The 27,320-nt window shown below is 38.0% G+C and overlaps 1 protein-coding gene across 2 annotated transcripts in view; it reads right to left on the minus strand.

Moving 5' to 3' along the window:
• The window catches only part of KAT6A (lysine acetyltransferase 6A), a 135,277-nt gene that overhangs the window by 48,146 nt on the left and 59,811 nt on the right, over nucleotides 1–27,320 (minus strand). The window contains exons 3-8 of one of the 2 annotated variants that reach the window (XM_066380409.1): nucleotides 16,552–16,660; nucleotides 10,271–10,386; nucleotides 9,243–9,324; nucleotides 6,354–6,468; nucleotides 4,644–4,963; nucleotides 1,039–1,157 (exon numbers count right to left, since the gene is read on the minus strand). In XM_066380409.1, coding sequence (XP_066236506.1) covers nucleotides 1,039–1,157; nucleotides 4,644–4,963; nucleotides 6,354–6,468; nucleotides 9,243–9,324; nucleotides 10,271–10,386; nucleotides 16,552–16,660 — 861 coding nt within the window. Of the gene's footprint in view, nucleotides 1–1,038; nucleotides 1,158–4,643; nucleotides 4,964–6,332; nucleotides 6,469–9,242; nucleotides 9,325–10,270; nucleotides 10,387–16,551; nucleotides 16,661–27,320 lie in introns of both variants that reach the window. The other variant, XM_066380408.1, reaches the window with a different exon arrangement.

The following is a 27,320-nucleotide window of genomic DNA, read 5'->3' on the forward strand; positions in this document are numbered from 1 at the left end:
TTCGAGAACCGAGGTATCACTGTAATACGCAAACTATATCCTTATTTCTCTTGAAACTAAAAAGAAATAATAATAAGTGAATGATCCTTTTTGATAAAATTTTGCTAAGCATTTCAGTAACTTTTGAATTAGAAATATACTACACAAAATTTAATTACTCAAGATAATCCCTATGCACAAATATTAGACTTGCTTTTTTGAGTTTCCTACAAAATTGTAAATTCTATGTCTTAGTCATATAACCTCTATACTTCACATAGTTTCTAAAACAAAGTAGGCATTCAGTAAATGATGAATTGTTTAAATTTATCTCTTAATGGTTCAACCATATACCTAAGACTCTGTGACAAAATTTTCCTGCAAAATTTTTTAAACAAAGGTTGAAGTAGTTTTTACTAAGCCATATCTAGGTTCTCAAAAATGACTTTGTAAACTCTTTATAAACTCTTCATTATTCAAAACATCCTCTTATTAATCAACAATAATTCTCCCATTGACTTCAACCACTTGATTACATTAAGTCAGAGAACCTAGGAGTCATTCTTGATGACCTCTTCCTCCTTCAAATTACACAGAATCTATCACCAAATTCCACTGATTCCACCTCTAAAGTATATATATTCTAAATCTCTCCACCTCATTCCCGTTTCCACTGCCACATCTCCAGTTTAAACTGCCAGTTTCTTTTACCTGGATCATTGAAAAAGCCTCAAAACTGGCTTCCCTGCCTCCACTCTTTTACCTAATTCTAATCCATTCTAACTATAGTAGCCAAGGAAAAACCATTTTTAATGCAAATCTGATCCTGCTACCTCTTTGCTAAAAATCTTTCTGTGGTTTCCCACTCCAATTATAATACATAAATACCCAAGTCCTAACTTACAGAAGGAAAATAATTTTACAGAGAAGAAACATGGTAGAATATTCTCAGACTAGATGCATAAATTACTGTTACTGCTTTACGCACTATATAATTAATATTCTGTTTCTCATCCATAAACAAATTATATGATTTCCAATCCAAATACCCAACTTCACCTGCAGTGCTTGTTCTTGGATATCACGAAATAACTCCATATCTTTCTCAGTCATGATTTCCTGGCTCCCCAAAAGCCGTTCTTCGCTTTCCTGTTTGCCATCCCAACCATCCTGATTGTCTGAACAAAAAGAAAGGGTTCAAATATTAATACTATCCTTAGTTTAATATATTATCTAGAAAACAATTTCAGAAATCTTTATTTTGGTTTAAAGATTTCAATATTATCTATATTATTACTTTATAACAGAGAATAGCATTAAACTGACTCCCACAAAGAAACGTCAATACAGAATATATACATATTATATCAGCCTTACAATAAAACCCTTGAATTGTCTTCTAAAAAATACTACACAACTAAATTTAAACTTCACTAAAACATTACATTTTAATTTATTATAATATATACAAAAGCAGAACAGGAAAAAGATCTAAGGAGTATAAGTATGAATATAACACTTTTAGTATAAGTTCAACATAACATTCAAATATTGTTTTTCATTTCTTCTTAGTATGGAAGAAGTTTATGTTATATAGTATAGTAAGACATAATTTTTATCACCTGGGAGGAAATCAGGGAAAATCTGCCCTTTTTCATTTTAATATTTTGTTTTGTTTTATTTATTGACTTTAGAGAGAGAAGAAGGGAGATGGAGAGGAAAGGGAGAGAGAGGAGGGTGGGGGAGGGAGGGAGAGAGAGAAACAGAGGGAGAGTAACAGAGGAGGGGGAGAGAGAGGGAGAAAGGGAGGGACAAGAGGAGGAAGAGAGAGAGAGAAAGAAAGGGAGGGAGGGATGGAGGCAGGAAGGAAGGGGGAGGGAGAGAGAGAGAGAGAGAGAAGGGGGAGGACATCTGTTCCTATATGTGCTATATGTACTTTATACACATATAAGCTGTTATTCATTTACTGTAACAAAAAGGACAAGGACTCACTGTTTACAATATTCCCAAACTGGGGGAGGGGATGGAGATAGATAGATATATATATATATATAATTTCAAGATACTATGTGACTTTAATGCCCCCTAGTGCATGACACAGATAGATGCAGGCACACATCTAGTACAGCATTAAGCAGGGGTCCCCAAACTATGGCCCGCGGGCCACGTGCGGCCCCCTGAGGCCATTTATCCGGCCCCCGCCGCACTTCTGGAAGGGTACCTCTTTCATTGGTGGTCAGTGAGAGGAGCATAGTTCCCATTGAAATATTGGTCAGTTTGTTGATTTAAATTTACTTGTTCTTTATTTTAAATATTGTATTTGTTCCCGTTTTGTTTTTTTACTTTAAAATAAGATATGTGCAGTGTGCATAGGAATTTGTTCATAGTTTTCTTTATAGTCCGGCCCTCCAACGATCTGAGGGACAGTGAACTGGCCCCCTGTGTGAAAAGTTTGGGGACCTCTGGCATTAAGTATCCTTATTTATCAGATGGTGCAAGATTGTTCCTTAAACTCTAAAACTCATATTGACAGAGCCAATTAAAGCAAAAGCTCAGACCAACGCCTAAAGCTCAATATTGGCCCTCCACATACTTGATATATTTGCTCTAATAATTTCTATTTCTAAAACTTTCCAGCAAATTCTTCTAATCCATCTACAATGAAACGGTTAATTCAAAATGCCTCCTTTCATTAAGATCTGCTTTATGAGATTCTATTCATGTAAGTACAACCTGAATAGTTTATTAGATAAACATACTCAACTGGACCTTATCTACAGTCTACATGGCTGATAAAGACATGAGAAGTACTTAAATGCTCAAAGAGTAATGATGAGGATTTTCACTTCTGCAATGGACCAATCAACCATTTATATAAGCAAGAATGAGGAAGCAGTGATTACAATCACCAATGAGATATTCAGAGGAAGGAAATCAAAGTGCAGAAATTCTCATGGGGTGTGTGGTAAGAGATCTGAGTCTTTATTGATAGATCTTATTGTCAGCCTTACTTAGCTATTTTTTCTTTTAAAAAAATGTAATGTTTTACTTTGTAAAAGCAGTATTGTAAAAAGTGAAAGTATGCAAGTCCTGGCCAGTTGGCTCAGTGGTAGAGCATGGCCCGGCGTGTGAAAGTCCTGGGTTCGATTCCCAGCCAGGGCACACAGAAGAAGAGACCATTTGCTTCTTTACCCTTCCCCCTCTCCTTTCTCTCTAACTCTCTCTTCCCCTCCCGTAGCCAAGGCTTCACTGGACCAAAGTTGGCCTGGGCACTGAGGATGGCTCCATGGCCTCCACCTCAGGTGCTAGAATGGCTCCAGTCGCAATGAAGCAACGCCCCAGATAGGCAGAGCATCACCCCCTAGTGGGCATGCTGGGTGTATCCTGGTCAGACCCATGCAGGAGTCTGTCTCTCTGCCTCCTCGCTTCTCACTTCAGAAAAATACAAAAAAAAAAAAAAAAAGAGTAAAAGTATGCAAGGATTAATAAAAACAAGAATCCCCACGCATAGCCCCCTCAAAAGAAATTCTCTTATAGTATAGTATAGTATAGTATAGTATATGACACAAAAGAGGCTTATGATCCAAAAAATTCCAATCTCATTCTTCTACTTCACTCAGAGCCTTTTCTACTTCCTTCACAGGGTTAGGTTCTCTAAATTCAAAGCACTCAAGAAATAAGGTTAGCTTAAGCTATAATTATCTGAATAGCTATTCAAAATTTTCTCTGAATAGAATCACCTGCTACACCACTAAGTATTCTCTACAGATATTTTCTACGTAAAGAAGTAGAGTGCTTAGCCTGATATATAAGCAAATGGTCTGAAGCTATGGTTCTCTCTCTCTTTTTAAAGTGTACTCCATGAAGTATTATAACTAGATTTGCCAAAATTTAAAGTAAAAAAATCAGTGACCTTATATTTGCATATATTTTATTCCTTTCCTTATGCTTAAATCAACAGCATTTTATCTACCCTTACTCTTACCAATTTCCTTCCAGGAATAATTTAAGCATCATAATGCTCATCACATGATCTATTTTGTAATATATGAAATGTAAAGTTATCTTTGAATCAAGATTAAGATTATAACCCAAATTTCTATAAGCAGACTCTTGGTGGTTCTACCACAAAAGCACCTTCTTTTTTTTTTTTTTTTTTTTTTTTTTTTTTCATTTTTCTGAAGCTGGAAACAGGGAGAGACAGTCAGACAGACTCCCGCATGCGCCCGACCGGGATCCACCCGGCACGCCCACCAGGGACAATGCTCTGCCCACCAGGGGGCGATGCTCTGCCCATCCTGGGCGTCGCCATGTTGCGACCAGAGCCACTCTAGCGCCTGAGGCAGAGGCCACAGAGCCATCCCCAGCGCCCGGGCCATCTTTGCTCCAATGGAGCCTTGGCTGCGGGAGGGGAAGAGAGAGACCCAAAAGCACCTTCTTTTGTCGAAGAACTCGTACTTGCCCATTCTGCAACTTCATGTCTATAGCCTCTAAATTCTTGCCATAGTTATCACCTTATTATTATTAAATATGTATCTTTAATACAGTCTTATATTGCATAATAAATTTGTAATAATAAAATATAACTTTATTCCAGATAACTAGTGTTACTTCAAATAATACACTTTTGGAATACTTTTGTTTTTAAGTCAATAAACTTTTACCTGTGGGCCAATCTGAAGTGCTTGATTTTCTGTTGCCCTTTTTCCTGATTCTATATTGCTCAGAGTAGTCTACCACTTCCCCTCGTGGTTTCCGCCCATCGGGGGAAGGGGTGAAGAATTTGGTAAGGCCATCAATGAGCCCTTTGGTTTTCTTGTTGAATTTTAAGGAGACACTGCTATCTCTGCAGAAGTCCAAGCCATCTATTCGCTCTAAATATCCTTCTTCTGATGACGATGATGCTGATTGGCTGGAGAGAGTGATTTTACGTTTCCGACCCCTTCCAGGGCCAGTTCGAACTTTGCTGAAGGGACCTTTTGATCTAAAGAATCAAACAGGGAAAAGGGTAACTATTAAAGAATCAAACAGGGAAAAGGGTAACTATTAAAAAGAAATCTGTATAAGGTTTCTATTTACTACATACTTAATAAATAACCTACACCTTTATTTAAAACCATTTGTATTGTTAAGAAAATTTCATAAACTAAATATTTTATGAACAAGGAAGTAATATTATTTAAAAATCTATATCCGAGAAGCCTAGTTATTTTATTTTGAAATGAATCCTAGGCCAGGAGTCAGAAGGCATGTTTTGAGTCATAATTCTGCCACTTACTAGCTGTACATCTTGGACAAATCACATTCTCTCTAACCATCAGTCTTCATCTGTGAAATGAGAGTTGGACCAGAGAACAAGTAAGATCCTTGCAGGTATAAAGTCCTATGATCTCTGCACCAACTCAGACTTATACTTTTACCTTTAAACACAAGGATGGGTTACTCTCTGAAAGTGAGGAATCAAAAAATCACTTTATAGGTAGAAAAAGCTTGATTTAAGATTTTAAATATAAACTACAATGCTGTTTCTATATATTTTCACCTGCTGTTGCCCATTCACTTAAGGTATATCACCTTCAAGATAGCCTTAAATGTAGAAAAGGTGTGTAAAATTTTTAAGAATAAAGAGATTTACAGGCCTAAATGTATTTTCCATATCATCAAGATTGAATTACCTTAGATACTCAAGAACAAAACAAACAAACAAAAAACACAAAATTAACTACGGTATCTTGCCCCACTTCCTCCAGACATAGCCCAGTTTTCTAGTCCCTAAGGAATAATTTTATCCTGATTTCTGCTAGATCAAATACTTATATTATTTTACCTCAGGACATAAAAATGACATTTAGCTATGACCTCAATCAATAGTAGAAGCTATCCAGTGATTTGTACATCTAATAGAAATAAACTACTGAGACTAATATCAGGAGAGAGATCTGTGAAATGCTACAGTAACATAACTTTCCTTCTTTTTTTTTTTCCTTCTTATTTTTTTATGTAAGGCAATAGTTAAGAGCCAAATATTGGTGCCAGACTACTTGGCTTTTAATCTCAGCTCAACATTTACTATAAAAACGTGCAAATTAATCTCTCTATGCTGTAGTTCCCATCTTTGAAAAATAAGAGTAACAACAGTCCCTACTTCATTGGGTTGTTGGGAGAAATAAACAATTTAACACATGTAAAGTACTTAGAAAGTGCCTTGGCTCAATAAATGTTAGCCATTATTAGTACATAGAAGTGCCAGTTATAACTAGTGAAATTTTTTTAATAAAGCAAACAAGGGAATCCTACACTATTAAGAAGGCTCTATCCTTTTCTCCCCTCACCTTGCCACAAGTACAACTTACACCGTGTTTTGTTTCTTTAACCTGTTTTTTGGACGTCCTATTGGATTAGCATAGCGCCGTTTTATCTGTGCTGCCTTCTTCTGGAGAAGTTTTCGTCCTTTTTTCCTAGGTCGACATATTTGACATATCCACATGCCTATAAAGAAAGGACATTCCACATAAAAGCACAATGGATATAAATACACTGAAAAAGTTCAGATACTCTAAGGAGTTTCTTAACCTCTTTCAGGTCAAGCAAGGACTCTCATTTGAAAATCTGAAAAAAGACCCCCAGAAAAAAACCCAGAAAAACAAAAACATAAAATTCGACAAACAAGTGGAAGAGATTCACAAATATCTGAAGTCCACTGATCCTCAGTTAAAAACGTCTGCTGTTTACCTAGCACCCAGACACCAGTTTCTAATTACCTCGCTACAAGAAAAAAGGACAGGATTCCACAGAATAATGGCTGATTCTAGGACTGGAACAGGAAAAATATAAGATGATGTAGAACATCTTGTGATGCTAGAAAAGTCAAGAAGTGCTCAGAGATGATAAAGGCCTATATCAAAAGAACAAAGGAGCCAACTTGAAGAAGCTCCCAACAGTCAAATCTGGGTCAAACTGAACTAAGAAATAATCACAGCAATGAGCTATAACCCATAGAATAAAATAAATATGGTGAGGTGGTAATGATATAAACTAATTAAACAAATAAGTGGGGAAAAGGGATAGCTCTTCTCTACAGAAGAATTCCAATTAATAAATCTAGAAGGAGTGATAAAAATTTAAAAATCATCATTATCATATACCATAGTAAAAATTGTTCCAAGCAAGAATCACTGATGGGGCCCTGGCCGGTTGGCTCAGTGGTAGAGCATCGGCCTGGTGTGCAGAAGTCCCAGGTTCGATTCCTGGCCAGGGCACACAGGAGAAGCGCCCATCTGCCTCTCCACCCCTCCCCCTTTCCTTTCTCTCTGTCTCTCTCTTTCCCTCCATCAGCGAGGCTCCATTGGAGCAAAGATGGCCCGGGCGCTGGGGATGGCTCCTTGGCCTCTGCCCCAGGCACTAGAGTGGCTCTGGTCACAACAGAGCGATGCCCCAGATGGGCAGAGCATCGCCCCCTGGTGGGCAGAGCGTCGCCCCTGGTGGGCGTGCCGGGTGGATCCCGGTCGGGTGCATACGGGAGTCTGTCTGACTGTCTCTCCCCATTTCTAGCTTCAGAAAAATACAAAAAAAAAAAAAAAAAAAAAGAATCACTGATGGATGCTAAAGTTGTAGGTAAAATAGAAAAAGGATAACTTTAAGGTATCTATCAGGTTTCTCCACTGTGATCAAGTGATCAAAATTAATACGCTGGTACAATGCACCTCTGTTATGATGCACTGACAAGGGCGCATCATCTCTTCTGTGGTACTTTTGTCAAACTTCATAACTTCAATCTATTCTTGATTAAAACAAGAGAGAAATCCAAATTGAAGGACTTTCTACAAAATAACTAACCAGTACATACTTTTCAAAAAAGTTGAGTCGGGAAAGAAAGTCTGCTGAATTAACACAGACTGGAAGAAACTGAGGAAACATAACAACCAAATGTAATATGAGTCCTGAATTAGATTCTGAACCATAAATTCTAATAAGGTCTGCAGCTTACTTAGCTGTATCACATCAATGTTAGTTTCCTGATTTCAGTAATTATATTATGGTTTTCTAAGATGTTAACATTAGAGGAAGATAGCTAAAGGATACAATGAGAACTTTTAACTAATTTTACCACTTTTCTGTTAAGTCTGAAATTATTTCAAAATAAAATATTTCCTACTTTAAGTTGCTATAAAATTTCTTTTGTAGGCATTAAACACAATGATATAAAGTCCTAAGAAAAATCTTTCTTATCTTGAAGGATTCTCAGAAGGCCTTTTGCCCAGATTTTAAGTAACTAGAAAAGGCAGAAAAAAGGGCATTTATCCTTCCAATATATATAAATTTAAGACTTTTCAAAAGGTAATAATCAACAGAGTGGCATAAGAGGGACTCAAGTAAGATCCTAAAGTGGAATAACTTGGTTGTACCTAAGGTTGAGTATACCTTTCTATCAACAGGAAAATTTTCCCAAACAGACATTATCAAAAATCCTGTAAGGTTTTTACTCAAGAAATCTATAAATCACAAAATCAGAGTTGAAAATGAAATCTGTGATAAGACAAAGAAGGGGAAACTAGTTGGATTTTTAAAAAGAAACTACAGGGGTGAACACAGAATACGGTGTACAGAAATGTGTTGTACAATTAGGTACCCGAAACTGAATAATTATGTTAATAGTGTCACCCTAATAAATTCTATCTAAAAAGTAAAAGAAACTATAAGCATACAATAAGATAGATATAAGTCCGACAGGCAATTATCCCAACTGAAGTTAAAGAACAGAATAATATTAATTTGTACTCATGATTTGGTCACTTATTTGTCTGCAAATTATTTTCTAAAATAAAATTTTTAAGTTTTGAATAAACCAGAGACTCTAATAGAGCTAGGTCCCTCAAAAGTGATAAGCAGTGATATAATCAACATGACCTAATACAATTTCACTTCTTCCTTTAAAGATAGAAATATTTTAAAATATTGCATAAAGTAAATTATTTTTTCCCTTAGCTACAGGACTGGCAAATATTTATAAATGAACCACTTCAGCCTTCCTGGATGCTTAAATATTGAAAACTGAGGAAAATAATAATAAATCCATATTGCATAAGAATGTCAGAATGCCTAAAAAGAAAGACTGTCCTTGCCAGTTAAGTGACAGCTTTCTTCCTACTTACACAATTCCAAATAAAGAGATGCAAAAAACTCTTTCATTTTAACAAAATAAAAAGTACTTTCACTAAACTACCCTTTATATTGCCACTTTGATTTCAGAAAGTATTTCTCACCTTTTGGCATCCGGGTGAGTGGTGGATCACAACACTCCATGTGAAAACCTCGGTCACAGGAATCACAAAAGAGCATGTTATCCTAAAAAAGAGAAAGGACAGTTCACTTATCCTTATAAAACAGAAACATATCAGGATCATGACTTCATAAAACTTTGGAAGCTTCAACAATCTCAGAAAGGAGATGAGTTATTATAATAGTAAAAGTTTCCTTAATTTGTATTAACTGAGTAAATGGAAAGTCTGAATTAACAAAAACAATTTTGAGTTTTGCTTCATCTGATCTTTAATAAGAACCAGTTTCATTACTTTCAAGTTTACCCAGTGATCAGACATAAACTAACTTTAGTCTGTTTTAATAATTCAAAAAAGGACAATTTGTATTTAACATACTAACTGTTCCTAAATAAATGCCTTCACATTAATCAAACAATTTATTTTTTTAATAGCCTGATCTCTGTAAATTTATAATTAGGATGCTTTAGAAACTATTGTACATAGAGCCTGGCCAGGCAGCGGCACAGTGGACAGAGTGTTGGCCTGGGATGCTGAGGATCCAGGTTCAAAACCCCAAGGTCACCGCCTTAAGCACAAGCTCTGGAGGATCACAGACATAACCCCATAGTCACTGGCTTGAGACCAAGGTCACTGGCTTGAGCAAGGGGTCACTGGCTCAGCTAGAGCCCCTGGTCAAGGAACATTTGAGAAAGCAATCAATGAACAACTAAGGTGCCACAACCAAGAATTAATTCTTCTCCTCTCTCTCTCTTCCTGTGTGCCTGTCCCTGTCTGTCTCCCTCTCTCACAAAAAAAAAAAAAAAAGAAAAAAGAAAAAAGAAACTACACAGAAATAATCCATGTCTCAATGAGTAAGTATACGAAACTAATAATATGTAATTTAAAGAGGCTACTGTTCTAAATTCTGCAGGACCAAGTGACTAAAAAATACCCAACCATACTCAGGGGAAATGCCAGTTGCATATTTCATTTCTAAATTAAATATTCACAGTGAAGGTGGAGATACTCACTGCATTTTTGCCTTGATCTCGACAGGAGCTGCAGGTTTTACACTCGATGCACTGCCACCGTAAGGCCTTCACTCTAACCGTTAGTTCAGGGGAAAACTTTAAACAGGATGGATGACCTAATAAGGCAGGAAAATTCACAAGGGAAACAATCAATCATTTTGTAATTGTATTAAAGGAATAATGCAAAAAATTCAATGTCTTAAGTCAAAAAATATCAAAGAAAACAGAATGCTCCTGGAAGCTAGCCATACACATCTCATTAGGACTTATATTGCAATTCAGTTTTATTAATGCTAAATAGAATTTAATATACAGTGCATGAATTTGATTATAAAAAACCTAACTCCTAATTTTAATTAAGCCTGAATTAAAGCATTATGTGTGTACACATGATAATATGTATACAAGTATATAATACAGTCAGGTCATTTCTGAAAAAATATGCAAAAATATTCAATTATATATTTACAATTATAATATACTTTACAATTATAACATACTTAAAATATGGAGCTATCAACATTTCGAAGAAGAATTTTACACTTCATTTTATACTCTTCTGTGCTCTCAATTTTTTTATAGTAACATGTTAATTTTATAACTAAAAAATATATACTGCCTGATCAGGCAGTGGTGCAGTGGATAGAGCATTGAACTGGGATGCAGAGGGCCCAGGTTCAAAACCCTGAGGTCGCCAGCTTGAGTGCGGGCTCACCAGCTTGAGCATGGGATCATAGACATGATCCCACGGTCGCTGGCTTGAGCAAGGGGTCGCTTGCTCTGTTGTAGCCCCCTGGTCAAGGCACATATGAAAAAGCAATCAATGAACTAAGGAGCACAATGAAGAATTGATGCTTTTCATCTCTTTCCCTTCCTGTCTGTCCCTAACTGTCCCTCTCTCTTTGTCTCTGTCACAAAAAATATATATACATATATATATTTAAATTAATCCCATATTTTTTTTTTTTTTTTTTTTTTGGTATTTTTTCTGAAGTTGGAAACAGGGAGGCAGTCAGACAGACTCCCGCATGTGCATACCAGGATTCACCCGGCATGCCCACCAGGGGGCGATGCTCTGCCCATCTGGGGCATTGTTCTGTTGCAACCAGAGGCATTCTAGAGCCTGAGGCAGAGGCCATAGAGCCATCCTCAGCACCCGGGCCAACTTTGCTCCAATGGAACCTTGGCTGCAGGAGGGGAAGAGAGAGAGAGGAAGGAGAGGAGGAGGGGTGGAGAAGCAGATGGGAATTGAACCCGGGACTCCTGCACGCTAGGCTGATGCTCTACCACTGAGCCATCCGGCCAGGGCTCAAATTAATCCCATAATTTAAAGTGAGTTATTCGCTCATGATTTAAGTAAGTAAGGCACTGAAGCTACAACTACAACATAAGGAATATTTTTACTGTGATCAGAGTTAATAACAGAAAAACATGGTTCCTCTTCCAAGAGTTATTACAAGTTTCTCAAAAACTTAGAGCAGCCAATTTGCCCTCAACTTGGAAAAGATTTGTCCCTTTCCTCTAAAATTTGCTGCTGCTGCTGCTGCTGATGATGATGGCAACGACTTTTGGTAAAAGGACTGGTTAGATTATTTTCTCCTCTTTTCTATTACTAAATAATAGTCTCTTTTATGAGGTAGGAAGAAGTTTATCATCAAAATATCACTAACATTAAAGGAAAATGGGAGAGGTATAAAAATCCCAAACATAATCTCATCATTCTAGAATAGCCATTTTTATTTTTCTATTTTCCTTTTTAAACTAGCTAAAAGCAGTTTTAATTATGTTATATATAATCTGTTTTATTTTTCTTCATTATTTTATTTAAGTAAAGTTTATATTTATATTCCTTAAACTGATTATATTCCACTGAGTTGATACAGGATAACCTACTGACCATTTCCTTACTCTTAAATACTTAAGACTATCATCCATAATAGAACACTAAAATAAATTATTTCACATTTGTAGATTTTTTCCTTCTTTTAAATTAATACCTTACAATAAATTCCTGAAAGTGGGGTTGCTGAGCAAAATAAACATTTTTTATAGCTTATTGCTTGAAAGGGAGAAATGCACCACCAAATCATGCTCCAAACCCTGTGTTTTATCCAGTACCGCTAGAAAGTACAAATGTTTACCACAATTTCATCAGCTCTAGGTTTAGGTTCTCTTATCTTTCAAGTTTTATTATTTTAACAGCTATGAACTGACACTTCAGTGCTGCTTTGGTGTTCATTTCTGTTATTTAGGTACAACATATTTTTATATGCTCAACTTTTAACATTCTCTCATATAAACTGCCTGTCAGGCTCTGCTCCTTGGACTTTATGCTTAGAAATGTAATCACGTTCTTTATAGCTTTTCAGCCTTTGCCATATTTAATGCAACCACTCTCCAAAAACAATTCTTTTCTTTCTTTTTTTTTTTTCCCTAACATATGAGAGTAGGGGAGATAGTGAGACAGATTCCTACATATACCCAGACTGGGATCCACCCGGCAGTCTTGTTTAGGTCTGATGCTTAAATCAACTGAGCTATTTTTAGCACCTAAGGCTGACATGCTTGGACCAACCGAGTTATCCTTAGCGCCTGGCTAACACTTGAACCAACTGAGCCACTGGCTGCAAGAGGGGAAGGGGGAGAGAAGGAGAGAGAGAAGAGGAGAAAAGCAGATGGTTGCTTCTCTTGTGTGCCCTGACTGGGAATCGAACCCAGACATCCATATGCAGGTCTAATGCTCTATTAAGCAAATCAGCCAGGGCTTTTTTTTTTTTTTAAATCAAATGGTTTGGTTCTAAATTTAGAAAATATCAAATTCCATATGTTGACTATGCCCATATTCCTTGAATAGTGTGATAGCCAGGCTCCAATCTCTTCATTCTTGCCTCCTAGCAATGATGTTAACTCATATCCTTTTCTAGTTCATTCCCACAATGAATATGGCTGACGTGTGTAACCAATAAGATACTGCTGAAAATGACAGTGTGAGTTCTAAAGCTAGATTATAAACAATATGGCAGATTCCAACTTGCTCTCTCTCTTAGATACCTGCATGGGAGAATCTAGCTGCCATGTTGTGGATGTACATGCAGCCCTCAATTTGACAGCCAGTTAAGTGATTCATCATGGAAACCTTCAGATCACTGAGGCATCAGTTGAAATCTTAATTGCTCATGAAAGATTCCAAGTTAAAACTACCCAGGAAAACTATGGTAATCCCAAATTCCTGACCCACAGAAACGTGAAAGTGAAGAAAAAAAAAAGTCTGCTATTGCCTTTAGTTTCTAAATGTTGGGAGTAATTTTCTTCTATATAGCAATAGATAACTAAGTTATTTATTCTACTAGTTCTTTAAAAGTTCCCTCTACAATTAAGTTTTCAAATGGCATTCTTCCCTATCTTACAGAAACTTAGAGACTAACTCAAATATAATGCTTCTTAGAAGGCAAGGCTATAATACAACCCTACCCCTGGCTCTATTTATTCTCATCTCACCTACAGCAGATTCATTTTTCTCTATTTCATATACTTGGTTTTCATAAGATTTCTCAAGGGTTCCTTTATTAAAATAGTTTGGCAATCACTGCATTATATGACATGTCATTATATTTTTAACCTTATCTTTTATGGTTCGTATTTAACTGTTAAATCCACCCAGAGTGCATTCTAGTTTGTGACAATATGCTGAATATGGTCACCAACTATCCAAGATCTCTTCCCATGTTCTTCTATGCCTTCTATCCATAAAAACTGAAAATTTATGAACTATATTCCTAGACTCCTTTGTGACTGTGCTTTAGATATAAGCAAAGTTCCACCAACTTAATGTGTATTAGTGATTACTGAATAGCAGAAATGAAGCAAAGACCATCTTCCTTCTCATACTGGCTGTTTTTTAATAATAAGCAAAGCCATGAAAACACTAGTATCTACTCTTCGCCTTCATAGCTACACAAAGGCAGTTGTGATGATGGCCAAATTCAGCATTTCTGTATCCAATTACAGAACTCAGTAGCTCCGCAATAGCCTCCCACTTCCACCTCTTTCAACCAGAGACAGATACAGTAATTCCCTTGCAAGGTCAGTTCACCAATGTCCCAGGAATCAGTCCTTAAAGCCCAGTCTAGAGCTTGCCTCTTCAGTCCTTCCAACAACCTTTTTTTTTTTTTAGTTTTTTCTCTAAATTAGAAGTGGGGAGGCAGTTAGACTCCCCTCAAGTGCCCAACTGGGATCCACCCGGCGTGCCCACCAGGGGGTGATGCTCTGCCCATCTGGGGTGTGCTCTGCTGCAGCAGAAGCCATTCTAGCGCCTGAGGCAGAGGCCATAGAGCCGTCCTCAGTGCCAGGGCTAACTTGGCTCCAATGGGAGCCTTGGCTGCCGGAGGAGAAGAGAGAGATAAAGAGGAAGGAGAGGGGGAAGGGGGAAGGGTGGAGAAGCAGATGGGCGCTTCCCCTGTGTGCCCTGACCCAGAATCGAACCTAGGACTTCTACATGCCAGCCTGACGCTCTACCACTGAGCAAACCGGCCAGGGCCCCTTCCAACAATTTCACAAATATTTTATTGTACCATTAAATTCCTCATGAAGTATCTAGTGTGTGTGAATGAAAAAGAAGCCACATGCTGAACCTGACAAGTAAAGTAAAAGCTTAAGTAAAACCTGCATTGTGGCCTGCAAACTGAGACCTAAAGTAACTATACATGATGCTCTGAAATTAAAATTTTCTAAGTAAAAGCAGTTCATGGTGAGTAGTCATGTCCCAGGGAAGTATTTTTTTCTAACAAAGGTCAATGCTTACCTTAATCTAGCCTGTCGTCTTTTGATTCTATAATACTGTACCTGATAACACACAGGTAATCTTCTTTTCCTGCTGCCCCCTTTCAGGGCATGTGTCCCACCAAGGCAGGAACCCACAAATCCCCTCATTGTTATTGTTACCATGTTAATTAACTATGAACTGTCTTTTGTAAAAGAGGTCTCAGTACTTATTATCCAATCCCAAAGATTTCTCCCGATTTGCTTTCTCCTACCTCCCTAATCTATCACCAATCCAATCAATTTCATGCTACATAAAATAAGTAACAAAACTTCCATTTTCAGAAGTACTTTCTCAATCTGTTGAGACTTTGCTTCCCAGTAATTGTTGAGAGTTTGGCTCAAATAAACTCAAAAAAATTCTTACAGGTTTGGAAATTTCTTACGTTAACATGGGTTTTCGGACTTCTGAAAAAACATATATAAGACACTGAAAATTAAGCCAATGATCATAGATAATACTGATTTACTAAGATGTTCCTACAAAAACTTTAAGTTCTTAAGATGAAGACCAAGACTATCTCTGGAATTGATAAACTAAGAGACTCTGCAAAATCTTTTTTAGAGCCTAGAATTTCATACAGCTCACTAAAATACAGTCTTAAGACTGTATTTCCCAATATGATTTATAATTTTCTATCAAGAAAAACATGTTATTATCCTGGTTCTATTCATAAAGCCTGAGACATAAATCAAGAAAGATTAGTGATTATTTAAAAAAAAAAAAAACAACAGCCTGATCAGGTGGTGGTGCAGTGGATAAAATGTTGGCCTGGGACGGTGAGGAATCAGGTTCAGAACCCTGAGGTCACCTGCTTGAGCACTGGCTCACCCAGCTTGAGCGCAGGATCATAGACATGACCCCATTGTCACTGGCTTGAACCCAAAGGTCAATGGCTTGAGGAAAGGGTCACTGGCTCAGCTGAAGCCCCTCAGTCAAGGCACATATGAGAAAGCAATCAATGAACAATTAAGGTGCTACAACTATGAATTGATGCTTCTCATCTCTCTCCCTTCCTATCTATCTGTCCCTCTTACCTGATAGCATGTGTTAAAAAAAAAAAAGACCTGTCTGTTGGCCGGTTGGCTCAGCGGTAGAGCGTCGGCCTGGCGTGCAGGAGTCCAGGGTTCGATTCCCGGCCAGGGCACACAGGAGAAGCGCCCATCTGCTTCTCCACCCCTCCTCCTCTACTTCCTCTCTGTCTCTCTCTTCCCCTCCCGCAGCTGAGGCTCCATTAGAGCAAAGTTGGCCCGGGCACTGAGGATGGCTCTGTGGCCTCTGCCTCAGGCACTAGAATGGCTCTGGATGCAACAGAGCGAAGCCCCAGAAGGGCAGAGCATCGCCCCCTGGTGGGCATGCCGGGTGGATCCCGGTCGGGCGCATGCGGGAGTCTGTCTGACTGCCTCCCTGTTTCCAGCTTCAGAAAAATTAGAAAGAAAAAAAAAAGACACGATCCACATACCACTGTTGCCACAGTCCGCACAGGAGATGAGTTCCTCTGGCTTCTTTTCTCGGTTTTGTTCTTTTGTACCAAGACAGAAACTACAGATGGGAATTGGTTCAGCAATCGGCTGTAACGAAAAACACAATCAATCAGGCAAGAGTACTTTTTCTTAGTATTAATCTAAAGACATTTTATAGTTTTAAATTCCTAAGAGTTACATGTATTTTTAGGACGAATTCATCACTCTCCTAAATTCCCAAATAAGTAGTTGAGTTTTTACAAACTGGTCCTTGTAGTGCCAACCTAGGCCCCAAAAATCATATCCCAATCACGTTGGTCATTTAGAAACTAAGTGACAAAGTATGGATTAAACAAAGCAAATCCTTCACTTAAGATTGAAAAAGTCAACTGAACTAAGTATGAGAAATTACATTAGTCTTCAAAAGGCATGTGATGTAGAAGAATGATAGATATACAAATAAGATTATATAAGGCAGAAAACATTAAGTGTTATAAGAGAGAAAGAGTACATGCTCTGTACAAACGAAAAAGATAAATTCTAATTGTGATTTGGAGGAGAAGGGTTGAAAGGGAAAGACAATGCATATCAAGTGCAAATACTATGTTATCAGATCTTAGGAAGCTTGTCCAAGGACATCAGATAATTGTTAAAATCAGGTTTAAACCTAGGTTTCTATAATCCTGTCTGAGGTACAGTCTCTCCCACCCCCCATTCCTGATCCTAAGGATGGAGACAAACAAAATAGGCAATATAAATAAAATGAACTCAGGTGTGCAGTCTGCTAAAGCCAGTGCTCAAAGGACAAGGTTCCTTCCTATAAGATTAGGGGCACTGGGGTGGGGAGGATAGATTAGTTTGTGGAAGACTGCCACTGAATGTTATGTAAAGAAGTTGAACTTTATCCTGCAGGAAAAGAACAACTGAAAGTTACTGAACCAAGAGATGATCAAGTAGTATTTGAGAAAAATAATTCCAGTAGCTATATCAAAGACATATAGGGGAAACCTAAAAATAAGTAGAACATTTAAACAGTGGCTATAATAGGCTGGTGAAGACAAGGTAACAGCCTGAACCAAAGCTAAGTAAATAATAATTTTTTAAAAAGCTATGGACTTAGAAACCAATTACTTGTGGAAATGACAGAAAAAGAAATGAGTTAAATAGGACTAATTTAACTGAAAAGATGGTAATCCTATCAACTGTGAAAGATAAGTCATTTTAAAGAAGAAAATTAGGAGGAAGGCAAAGAGACGAGTTCGATTTTAGGTATGTTTAGTTTGGAGGCACTCTCAGGCCACTATTTATGGTAGGCATTGTGCAGGATAGCAATATAAAGCCTTCAAGATGCTTTTAATTTACTGGGGGGAGGGGAGATAAAATATTTGCTAGAAGTATTACAATGGGAAACAAAGAAGGAAGTGATCAAACAGGGAAAGGGGTGTCAGGAAAAGGTTTCACAGACTTAACTTGTTCTGGAGGTATTAGACAGGCAAACCCACCTGATAGGGGTGTTCAAAGAAAATACAGAATTGGGTTTGGGGGGTGGGGAAGAACAGCTTGGTAGGACTTACTGAGGTTAAAATGCCTATGGGAACAATCATATAGCAACACCCATGAACATTATAATACAGGAATCTATAGTTCAAGGGAAAAGTTGGTCTGGAAATAAAAATCTAAAATTTATATACATAAAAATGGCATTAAGGTCATCAGAATTGATGTGTTATCCAAGGAGAACAAGTGGAAAGAAGAGAGCTGAGGTCAGAACACCAATATTTAAGTAACTCGCAGAGGGAAAAGTCTGAGAAAGAAAGAAATCCGTGACACAGTTGGGTGGTACATCAACATAGAAATGCCCAATACAAGCAGACTAATAGTACTGCTCAGCCAAGAGATTAAACTGCTAGAAGTTATCTTAATAATTATGACTATAGTAAAGATTACCACATTTATTTCTTTTAAAAAGAATATGAGGCCCTGACCAGTTGGCTCAGTGGAAGAGCATCAGCCTAGTGTATGGATGTCCCAAGTTCCATTCCCAGTCAGGGCACACAGGAGAAGTGACCATCTGCTTCTCCACCCCTTGCAGTCATGGTCTGACTGGTTCTTGCAAGTTGGCCAGTACTAAGGATGGCTCCAGGAACTGAGGAGCATTGCCTCAGGCACTAAAAATAGCTCAGTTGCCAAGCAACAGCCCGATGAACAGCACATTGCCTCTAAGGGGGCTGGCTGGCTGTATCTCGATGGGGGGGTGCATGCAGGAGTCTGTTTCTCTTTCTCCCTCTTCTCACTTAAAAAAAAGAGAATATGATAAAGAACCAGGGAATAAAGTCAGAAAATACTTCAAAGTCAGAAAATACTTCATCCAGGAGTAGAAACTTGAAGTAAACTCTAAAGAAGGCCTAAAGAGAAGGCAGAAGCAAGCTCATAAGGTTTGACCTTTATGCTATAATCTCCAAGTAGTACCATAAGAAGATTTTAAACAGAGGAATAATATGACCAAGATTTAAGTTTTTAAAAAGACACTCCATAAAGCAGTTTAAAATCAATTAGAAAGAATATGATCTATAATTCAGGCCATGAGTAATTGCACTTGTATTAAGGCAATGACAAAATGAATGGAGAAGAGAGATAAGAGATGTTCAAAAGACAGAACTGGCAGGATCTGATGGCTAACTGATATGGGGTGGGGAGCACAGTAACAACAATGTAAGACTTAGAAAGACATCACTAAAGATATGAAAAGGCAAGCCATAGAATGAAAAATATTAACAGCATTTTTAACAAAATAGCTCATATCCAGAACCTTAAAAGAACTCTTACATATCAGTAAGAGACAACTCAAAAGAAAAGTAGGTAAAAGACTTCAACCAGTAATTCACAACAAAAAATATATAAATGGCCAATAAACAAGAAAAGAAGCTCAACCTTATCAGCCATCAAGGAAGTAAATCTTTAAGAATGGCTAAAATTGTGAAGACTGACAATAGTAAGAGTTGATAAAAAAAAAAGTGGAAAAACAAGAACTCGCTTATTCTGCTAACTGGAATATACACTGAAAAAAACACTATGAACATATATGATACTAGCTACTAAAATTAAACATAGGCATACCATATGATAGGAGGAACTCAAGAGTTTAAATTTTAGCTTGAGTAATGGTGGCTTTGGTTATAGTCAGTGGGCATGATGGTGAATGCCCACTGGGATACCTGAACAGCCCCTTCTGCGAGTGATCCACCTTTGTCAGGTCTACAGGACTTAATGAGATCTGGGAGTGATCTTTGTGCCCCAGGGGACTGCAAGCAAAGCCTTTGTACTACAAGGAACTCAGGCTGACTACAAACCAATTGCCTTTGACTATAATCTGATTGACTCTCCCTTGAAATCCTGAAACCCTTACCTACCCTTTTTCTTCCCCTTATAAAAGGGTTGGCTGGGCAAAGAGGGTTGAGATGATTTGGGAATGCAACCCCATCTTCCCAGATTGTGGCCATCAGAATAAAGTGCCCATAAAGATTCAATATCTGTCTCTGAATTGGTGACAGGTAGCATGAACTCTTTCTTATATTTTCCAATTTTACTTCTACCTTCCATTCCTAGCTATATACCCTAATGAAGTGAATACACATATAAACAAGAAAACATAAACAAAAATGATCAAAGCAGCATTATTCATAAAATACTTAACTCAAACAAAATTTATCCAAATAACTAGCGATGTTAACACATATAAATTGTTCTATATCCATGCAGTAGAATACTAAGAGTAATGAAAATAAATTAGTCAATAACATGGATGTATATCACAAACAACAGTGACTGGAAGAACAGGCACAAAAAGATATACAGAGGTGGGCAAAAATAGGTTTACAGTTGTTTATACAGAAAATACAATAATTAATAAATATTATAAGAATAAATTCTTTCGCACACTGACAACTGTAAACCTACTTTTGCCCACCCCTGTATAATGTACCATTTTATTAACATAACATTCAAAAACAGTTGTATGTTGTTATAAGTCAGGATAGTGGTTACCTTTAGGGAGAAAGGAAAAGCCAGTGAATTAGAAAAAGATTTATGAGGGGCTGGGAATGTTTTTTCTTCACCTGGATGGAGTTTCATATATGTTAATTATATAATAATTAAGGTATAGACTTACAATCTCTGTACTTTTCTGTATGTATATTTTAGTTAGAAAGTTAAATTTAAATTAATGAACATTTACAGTGTAAGACTGTGGTATTTTTCGAATATTCTACAAGAAATATAAATACTAATGATGATTTGGACATTGGAATTTGGAACTTAGGATAGAGAACAGGCTAGCGATACATTTAAAAGACAGCAAAAATCGCTTCTTGGCCTTTTGGCTAAGATCAAGTGTAAAAGACAGCAAAAGGCAGGTGATAACTGATAAAACCCAGTGAGAAGGTGAAGTGGGTAGAATACGGTGGAGAGTAAGGGAAAGGAAGTAAAGAAAAATGGGATAGAGAAGGATTAACATTTAGAAACATCAGAGAAAAAAAAGGAGACCAGAAAAAACTGTGAGAGAAAAAATAGAATAGAGAGAAGTGATAACACAAGAATTTCAAGAAGCAGAGAGCAATCAACAATGTTGAAAAGATAAAGCACCTAGCGGAGTCTACAATTCTACAGCTATGAAATAGTTGAAAGCTCCACAAAGAAAGGACCCTTTTTAGTGACAGAATAAGAACTAAAGTCATAGGAATCAACAAATTGCCATGAAGGACAGAGACCAAACAGAAAAGAGCAAAAAAGAATGTCACACAGTTTTGATGTGTTTAAGGTATTTAAGATGAGAAAGACTAAACCTATTTAAAATATGGAAGAGAAGACACACATGGTCAGAGACTCAAGAAACAAGAAATAACAGTAACATATATAGTAAGGTTTAGAGCTGCACTGTTCAATATGGTAGGAACCACATGTGACTAATTAAATTTAAAATAAAATTAAGGTAAAGTAATTTCTCAGTCACACTAGCTACCATTCAAGTGCTCAATAGTCTCATGTGGCCAGAGGCTATGGTATTAGACATACAAATAAAGAACAATTTCATCATTACAGACAGGTCTATTGGATAGCACTGGTTTAAAGAGAATGAACTTTTTTGCCTGAACAGGCAGTGGTGCAGTGGATATAGTGTCAGATTGGAACGTGGAGGACCCAGGTTTGAAAACCTCGAGGTTGCTGGCTTGAGCGTGGGCTCATCAAGCTTGAGCATGGGCTCACCAGCTTGAGTGTGGGGTCACTGGCTTGAGCAAGGGGTCATTCACTCTGCTGTAGCCCCCTGGTCAAGGCACATATGAGAAAGCAATCAGTGAACAACTAAAGTGCCACAACAAAGAACTGATGCTTCTCATCTCTCTCCCTTCCTGTCTGTCTGTCCTTATCTGTTCCTTTCTCTGACTTTCTGTCTCTGTCAAAAAAAAAAGAGTGAATTTTTATTCAATTTTATTTTTTTTCAGGGATGATTTTTTAAATTTATTGGAGTTACTGATTAATAAAATTATATAGGCTTCAAATGTACATTTCTATGATATATAATCTTCATATTGCATTGTGCCCACCAACCAAAGTCAAATCATCTTCCATCAGATATATTTGACCCCCTTTACCCTTTACTATCCCCTCCACCCCACTTCCAAAAAGAAGATGATTTTAAAGCATGGATGAAAGGACTCACCTTAGTAGTATAGTGATATACATGCATATTGTTCATAGATGGAATAGTGGAAATAGGGAAAAGTTGAGGGTGCTAATTTATTTTAAGTAAAAGGAGGGGAAATAGACTTCTGCATGCACCCCCCACCAGTTTCCACCTGACAACCCTGTCTGGGGCCAATGCTCGAATCAACCGAGCTATCCTCAGCATCTGGGGCTAACGCTCAAACCAATCAAGCCTCTAGCTGCAGAAGAAGAAGAGGGAGAGAGGGGGAGAAGGAGGGGAAGAGACAGATGGTTACTTTTCTTGTGTGCCCTGACCAGAATTGAACCCAAGACATCCATACTCCGGGCTGACACTCTACCCACTGAGCCAACAGTCCAGGGCCAAAGGGGTGCTAATTTCTGATAGCTTTATTATTTCTGGAAACCAGGAATTAAAATTACCTGCTAAAAGTGGGACAGGGATTAGTTAGAGCATAAGAAAGTGACAAATGACCAAGAAAACTGAGAGGTGAAATTGGCTGAGTCCAAGAAAAGAGTTAAAACCACCCTCCTATCAAAATGGAAAATGGATATACACTTCTCAGGCAAGATAGAATAAGGAAGGCATAGAGAATAAATTCAAAACACAAAAGAGAGTCTGACCAGGCAGTGGCGCAGTGGATAAAGCATCGGCCTGGGATGCTAAGGACCCAGGTTTGAAAGCCCGAGTTCACTATCTTAAGTACAGGCTCATCTGGCTTGAGTGTGGGGTTGCCAGCCTGAGCACAAAGTCCACTGGCTTGAAACCCTAGGTCGCTCGCTTGAGCCCAAGGTGACTGCCTCGGCTGGAGGCCCCAGTCAAGGCACATATAAGAAAGCAATCAATGAACAACTAAGGTGCTGCAACTATGAGTTGATGCTTCTCACCTCTCTCCCTTCTGTCTGTCCCTGTCTGTCTGTCTGTCTCTCACATAATAAAAAAAAACCACCACAAAAGAGAAAAGTTGATGGAGTTCCTTCAAAATGGCCTCGATCTTTTCACTAAAAGAGAAGGCAATGTAACTTGCTTCAAGAGAAATAGATAGATAGGTATGGGCTGGACATTTACAGAGAGCAGAAAAAGTCTAGAAGCCTCTATGTAGAAGGTGACAGAGAATAAGTTAGTGATGAAAAATAAAACTGTTAATCAACGCTGACAACAAAGCCAAGATCAAAAAGAATCATTTTGGTTAGTCAAAATGGTTATACAACTTTAACACCTCTGAATTATCTTTTTTAATAAAAGTTTTACTTAATGATTTTCGAGAGAGAGAAGGGGGGGGGGGGAAACAATGATTTGTTGTTCCACTTATTTATGCATTCACTGGTTGATTTTTGTATGTACCCTGACCAGGGATCGAACCCACAACCTTGGCATACCCAGAAGATGCTCTAACCAACTGAGCTGCAAGGCCAGGGCAGGTTTCAATTATCTTGCACCACAAAGATAAAATAAGATCAACTGTTAATACAATTTTTAAAAATCTGTGTAGAAATAGGCAATATGCCATATAGTCACTATTCCTACACCTGTCCATGCTTAGCCCTTATCTTACAGTTCTCATATCTATATAAAGTAAATCTGTTCTCACAACTAATAAAACAAAAAGTTTGTAGCAAATGAATTTACACATCATTAAACACAGCAGCCAGAGTTAACCTGTTAAAAAGTAAATAAGAGCATGTCACTCAGCTGCCCTAAACCCTCCACCCAGTTCCATCTCAGATTAAATGCCAACCGCCTAACAGGGCCCTATGTGATCTGCACTCCCCACCTATATACATACCTCATCTCTTATTGCTATCTCCTTACATTCTACTCCTGCTTCCTTGCTTGCTTTTCCTTTACAAGTCAGATGTTCCAGTAACAGGGCCTTTGCAGCATTTGCTTTCCTTCTATGTAGAATTCTCTTTCCTAGATCTCTGACTCTACTCAAAAGTCATGTCACGAAGGGTTTCTTTAACCAATCCATCTAACATTTCAAACCAACTCACCAACCACAATAATTCATATCCCCCTTCCTTGATCTTTTCCCCTAATCATTTTCATGTATTTAACATATTGTATGTATATGTATCTTGTCCATCACTAAATGTAAACTCTAACTTCTGTTTGTTCAGGACCATATTCCGAACATGCCTAGTATATAGTATACACTGAGTGTTGTTCAACACATTAAATTACCTTGTAGAACTAGAAATAATAAGAAAAACATTATTTTGCCTGACCAGGTGGAGGCACAATTGATAGAAAGTCGGCCTGGGACACTGAGGACCCAGGTTTGAAACCCAGGTTCAAAAAAAGGGAAGAAAACAGTATCTTAGAAAGAACAGTGAGTTGGTACGAGCCTGATACAGCTATACGCATCTCTCTTTTTTTTTTTCAGCGAGAGAGAGAGAAAGAGGGGTGGGAGACAGAGAGAGGGGCCGAGAGGGAGAGAGACAGGAAGGGTAAGAGATGAGAAGCATCTACTTATAGTTATGTCCCTTTAGTTAATCACTGATTATTTCTCATACATGCCTTGACCAGGGGGCTCAAACCAAGCTAGTGACCCCTCTCTCAACCCAGCAACAATGGAATCATGTCTATGATCCCACACTCAAGCTGGCTACCTCAGAATTTCAAACCTGGGACCTCAGCATCCCAGGTTGACATTCTATCCACTGCACCACCAATGGTCTGGCAAACTAAGCAATTTAATAATATAAAAATGCTCTGTTGCCTGACCAGGCAGTGACACAGTGGATAAAGTGTCAGACTGGGACGCAGAGGACCCAAATTCAAAAACCTGAGGTCGCCGGCTTGAGGGCCGACTCATCCGGCTAGGGCGGGTCGCTGGCTTGAACATGGGATCATAGACATGACCGCATGGTTACTAGCTTGAGCAAGGGGTCACTCGCTACGCTGTAGTCCCCCCCCCCATTAAGGCACGTATGAGAAAGCAATCAATGAACAACTAAGGAGATGCAACAAAGAATTGATGCTTCTTATCTCTCTCCCTTCCTGCCTGTCTGTCCCTCTGTCTCTGTCACACACACACACACACACACAGTAATTTCATGGTCTCAGTAATTAAGTAAGAATTCTGCCACAGCAACCCACTTTGATTCAATTTCTCAAAAGTAGGAGGAAATTTGCAGCAGGAGGCACTTAGATTGTACCTTGTGTCATTTGTTTCTCTACATTGCCTTAAACAGCACACTAAATCTCCATTATAATCACCAGATGGCAGTATTGAGGCAAATACTGTACATAATTAGATGCTCTGATAAGTAGACAGTTAACTGAGTAGCATTCTGAATTGAACTTTTCGAAATAACTTATAAAAACAAGAATAGTATGACTTTCCCAGAAATCTGTACTATGTGAGGCTTATATCATGAATGAAAATAATTTTTGACACAATTATTTAGAATAACTTAAATATGACATTTTCTAGTTATCCAAATACATCATCTGAGATAAAATCAAATTTTTATTCAAGACTCGCCTTTAATTTTTTAAATTCATTACACACTTGTCATTGTCTCCATTTTCTAATATCTTCTGAGAAACTCAAATAAATCCACTTCTATGTTATTTATGTTCTTTAACAATGACAAAGAATACAGGGGGTCCTCGGGTTACGATATTCCATTCCAATGACAGTGATGTAACCTGAATTTTGGTATAAATTGAAACATACCATAGTCTAAGTTACTTACCTATCCTAACACAGCTGTAAAATCATAATCTAAAACATAAGCCACAGAAAAAGAATACCACATATTCTCTTACCATGTGCAACCAAACTAGTTCGCCAACATAGTCTGTAAGTATGGCACTAATAGTGTAAGCCAAAACACTCATGTCTCAATTTTTTAAAGCTTTTGGCCCTGGCCGGTTGGCTCAGTAGTAGAGCGTCAGCCCAGTGTGTGGATGTCCCAGGTTTGATTCCCAGTCAGGGCACATAGGAGAATAGACCATCTATCTGCTTCTCTCTCCCTTTTCTCTCTCTCTCTCTCTCTCTCCCTCCCACACACACACACACACACAGCCATGGCTCAGTTGGAGCAAGTTGGCCCTGGGCACTGAGGAGAGCACCGTGGCCTCCTCTCAGGTGCTAAAATAGCTCGGTTGCCAAGCAACAGAGCAACAGCCCCTAATGGGCAGAGCATCGCCACCTAAGGGGCTTGCCAGGCAGATTCTGGTTGGGGAGCATGAAGGAGTCTAGTCTCTCTGCCTCCCTGCTTCTCGCTTAAGGAAGAAAAAAAAAGTTTTTATGGGAGTGAGCATCATAAACTCAAAACGTCGTATGTTGAGACTGTTGTAATCTGAGGACCCTTTGTAGTCAAAAATGTTTTGTTTGTGTAATTATTTCTAGTTATTTCAAGTCTAAATTGAATGATTAACGGTACCTGTAAACTTATACTTATGACTTCAGAAACCTATATATAGATCAGCAGTTCTCAACCTGTGGGTCGCAACCCCGGCGGGGGTCGAACGACCAAAACACAGGGGTCGTCTAAAGCCATTGGAAAATACATATTTATTATACAATACATTTTTAAATAAAATATGTATAAGCCATCGGAAAATACATATTTATTATACAATACATTTTTAAATAAAATATGTATAAGCCATCGGAAAATACATATTTATTATACAATACATTTTTAAATAAAATATGTATTTTCCGATGGCTTTAGGTGACCCCTGTGTTTTGGTCATTCGACCCCCGCCGGGGTCGCGACTCACAGGTTGAGAACCGCTGCTATAGATCATTTCATATGTATTAGGCAATAACGATGTATAATTTCTTAAAAGCTACAAATTTTCTTAAGTTGTATTGCCACTGGAAATAAACTGAGACGAGTTAGTATAGCCCCCTGGTCGGCAAACTGTGGCTCACGAGCCACATGAGGCTCTTTGGCCCCTTGAGTGTGGCCTTCCCACAAAATACCACGTGCAGGCACTACACCTCAGTAAGAAATATACCTACCTGTCTAGTTTAAGTTTAAAAATTTGGCTCTCAAAAGAAATTTCAATTGTTCTACTGTTGACATT

Source organism: Saccopteryx leptura, chromosome 4 (assembly GCF_036850995.1).
Source record: "Saccopteryx leptura isolate mSacLep1 chromosome 4, mSacLep1_pri_phased_curated, whole genome shotgun sequence".
In the NCBI taxonomy this organism is placed as follows: domain Eukaryota; kingdom Metazoa; phylum Chordata; class Mammalia; order Chiroptera; family Emballonuridae; genus Saccopteryx; species Saccopteryx leptura.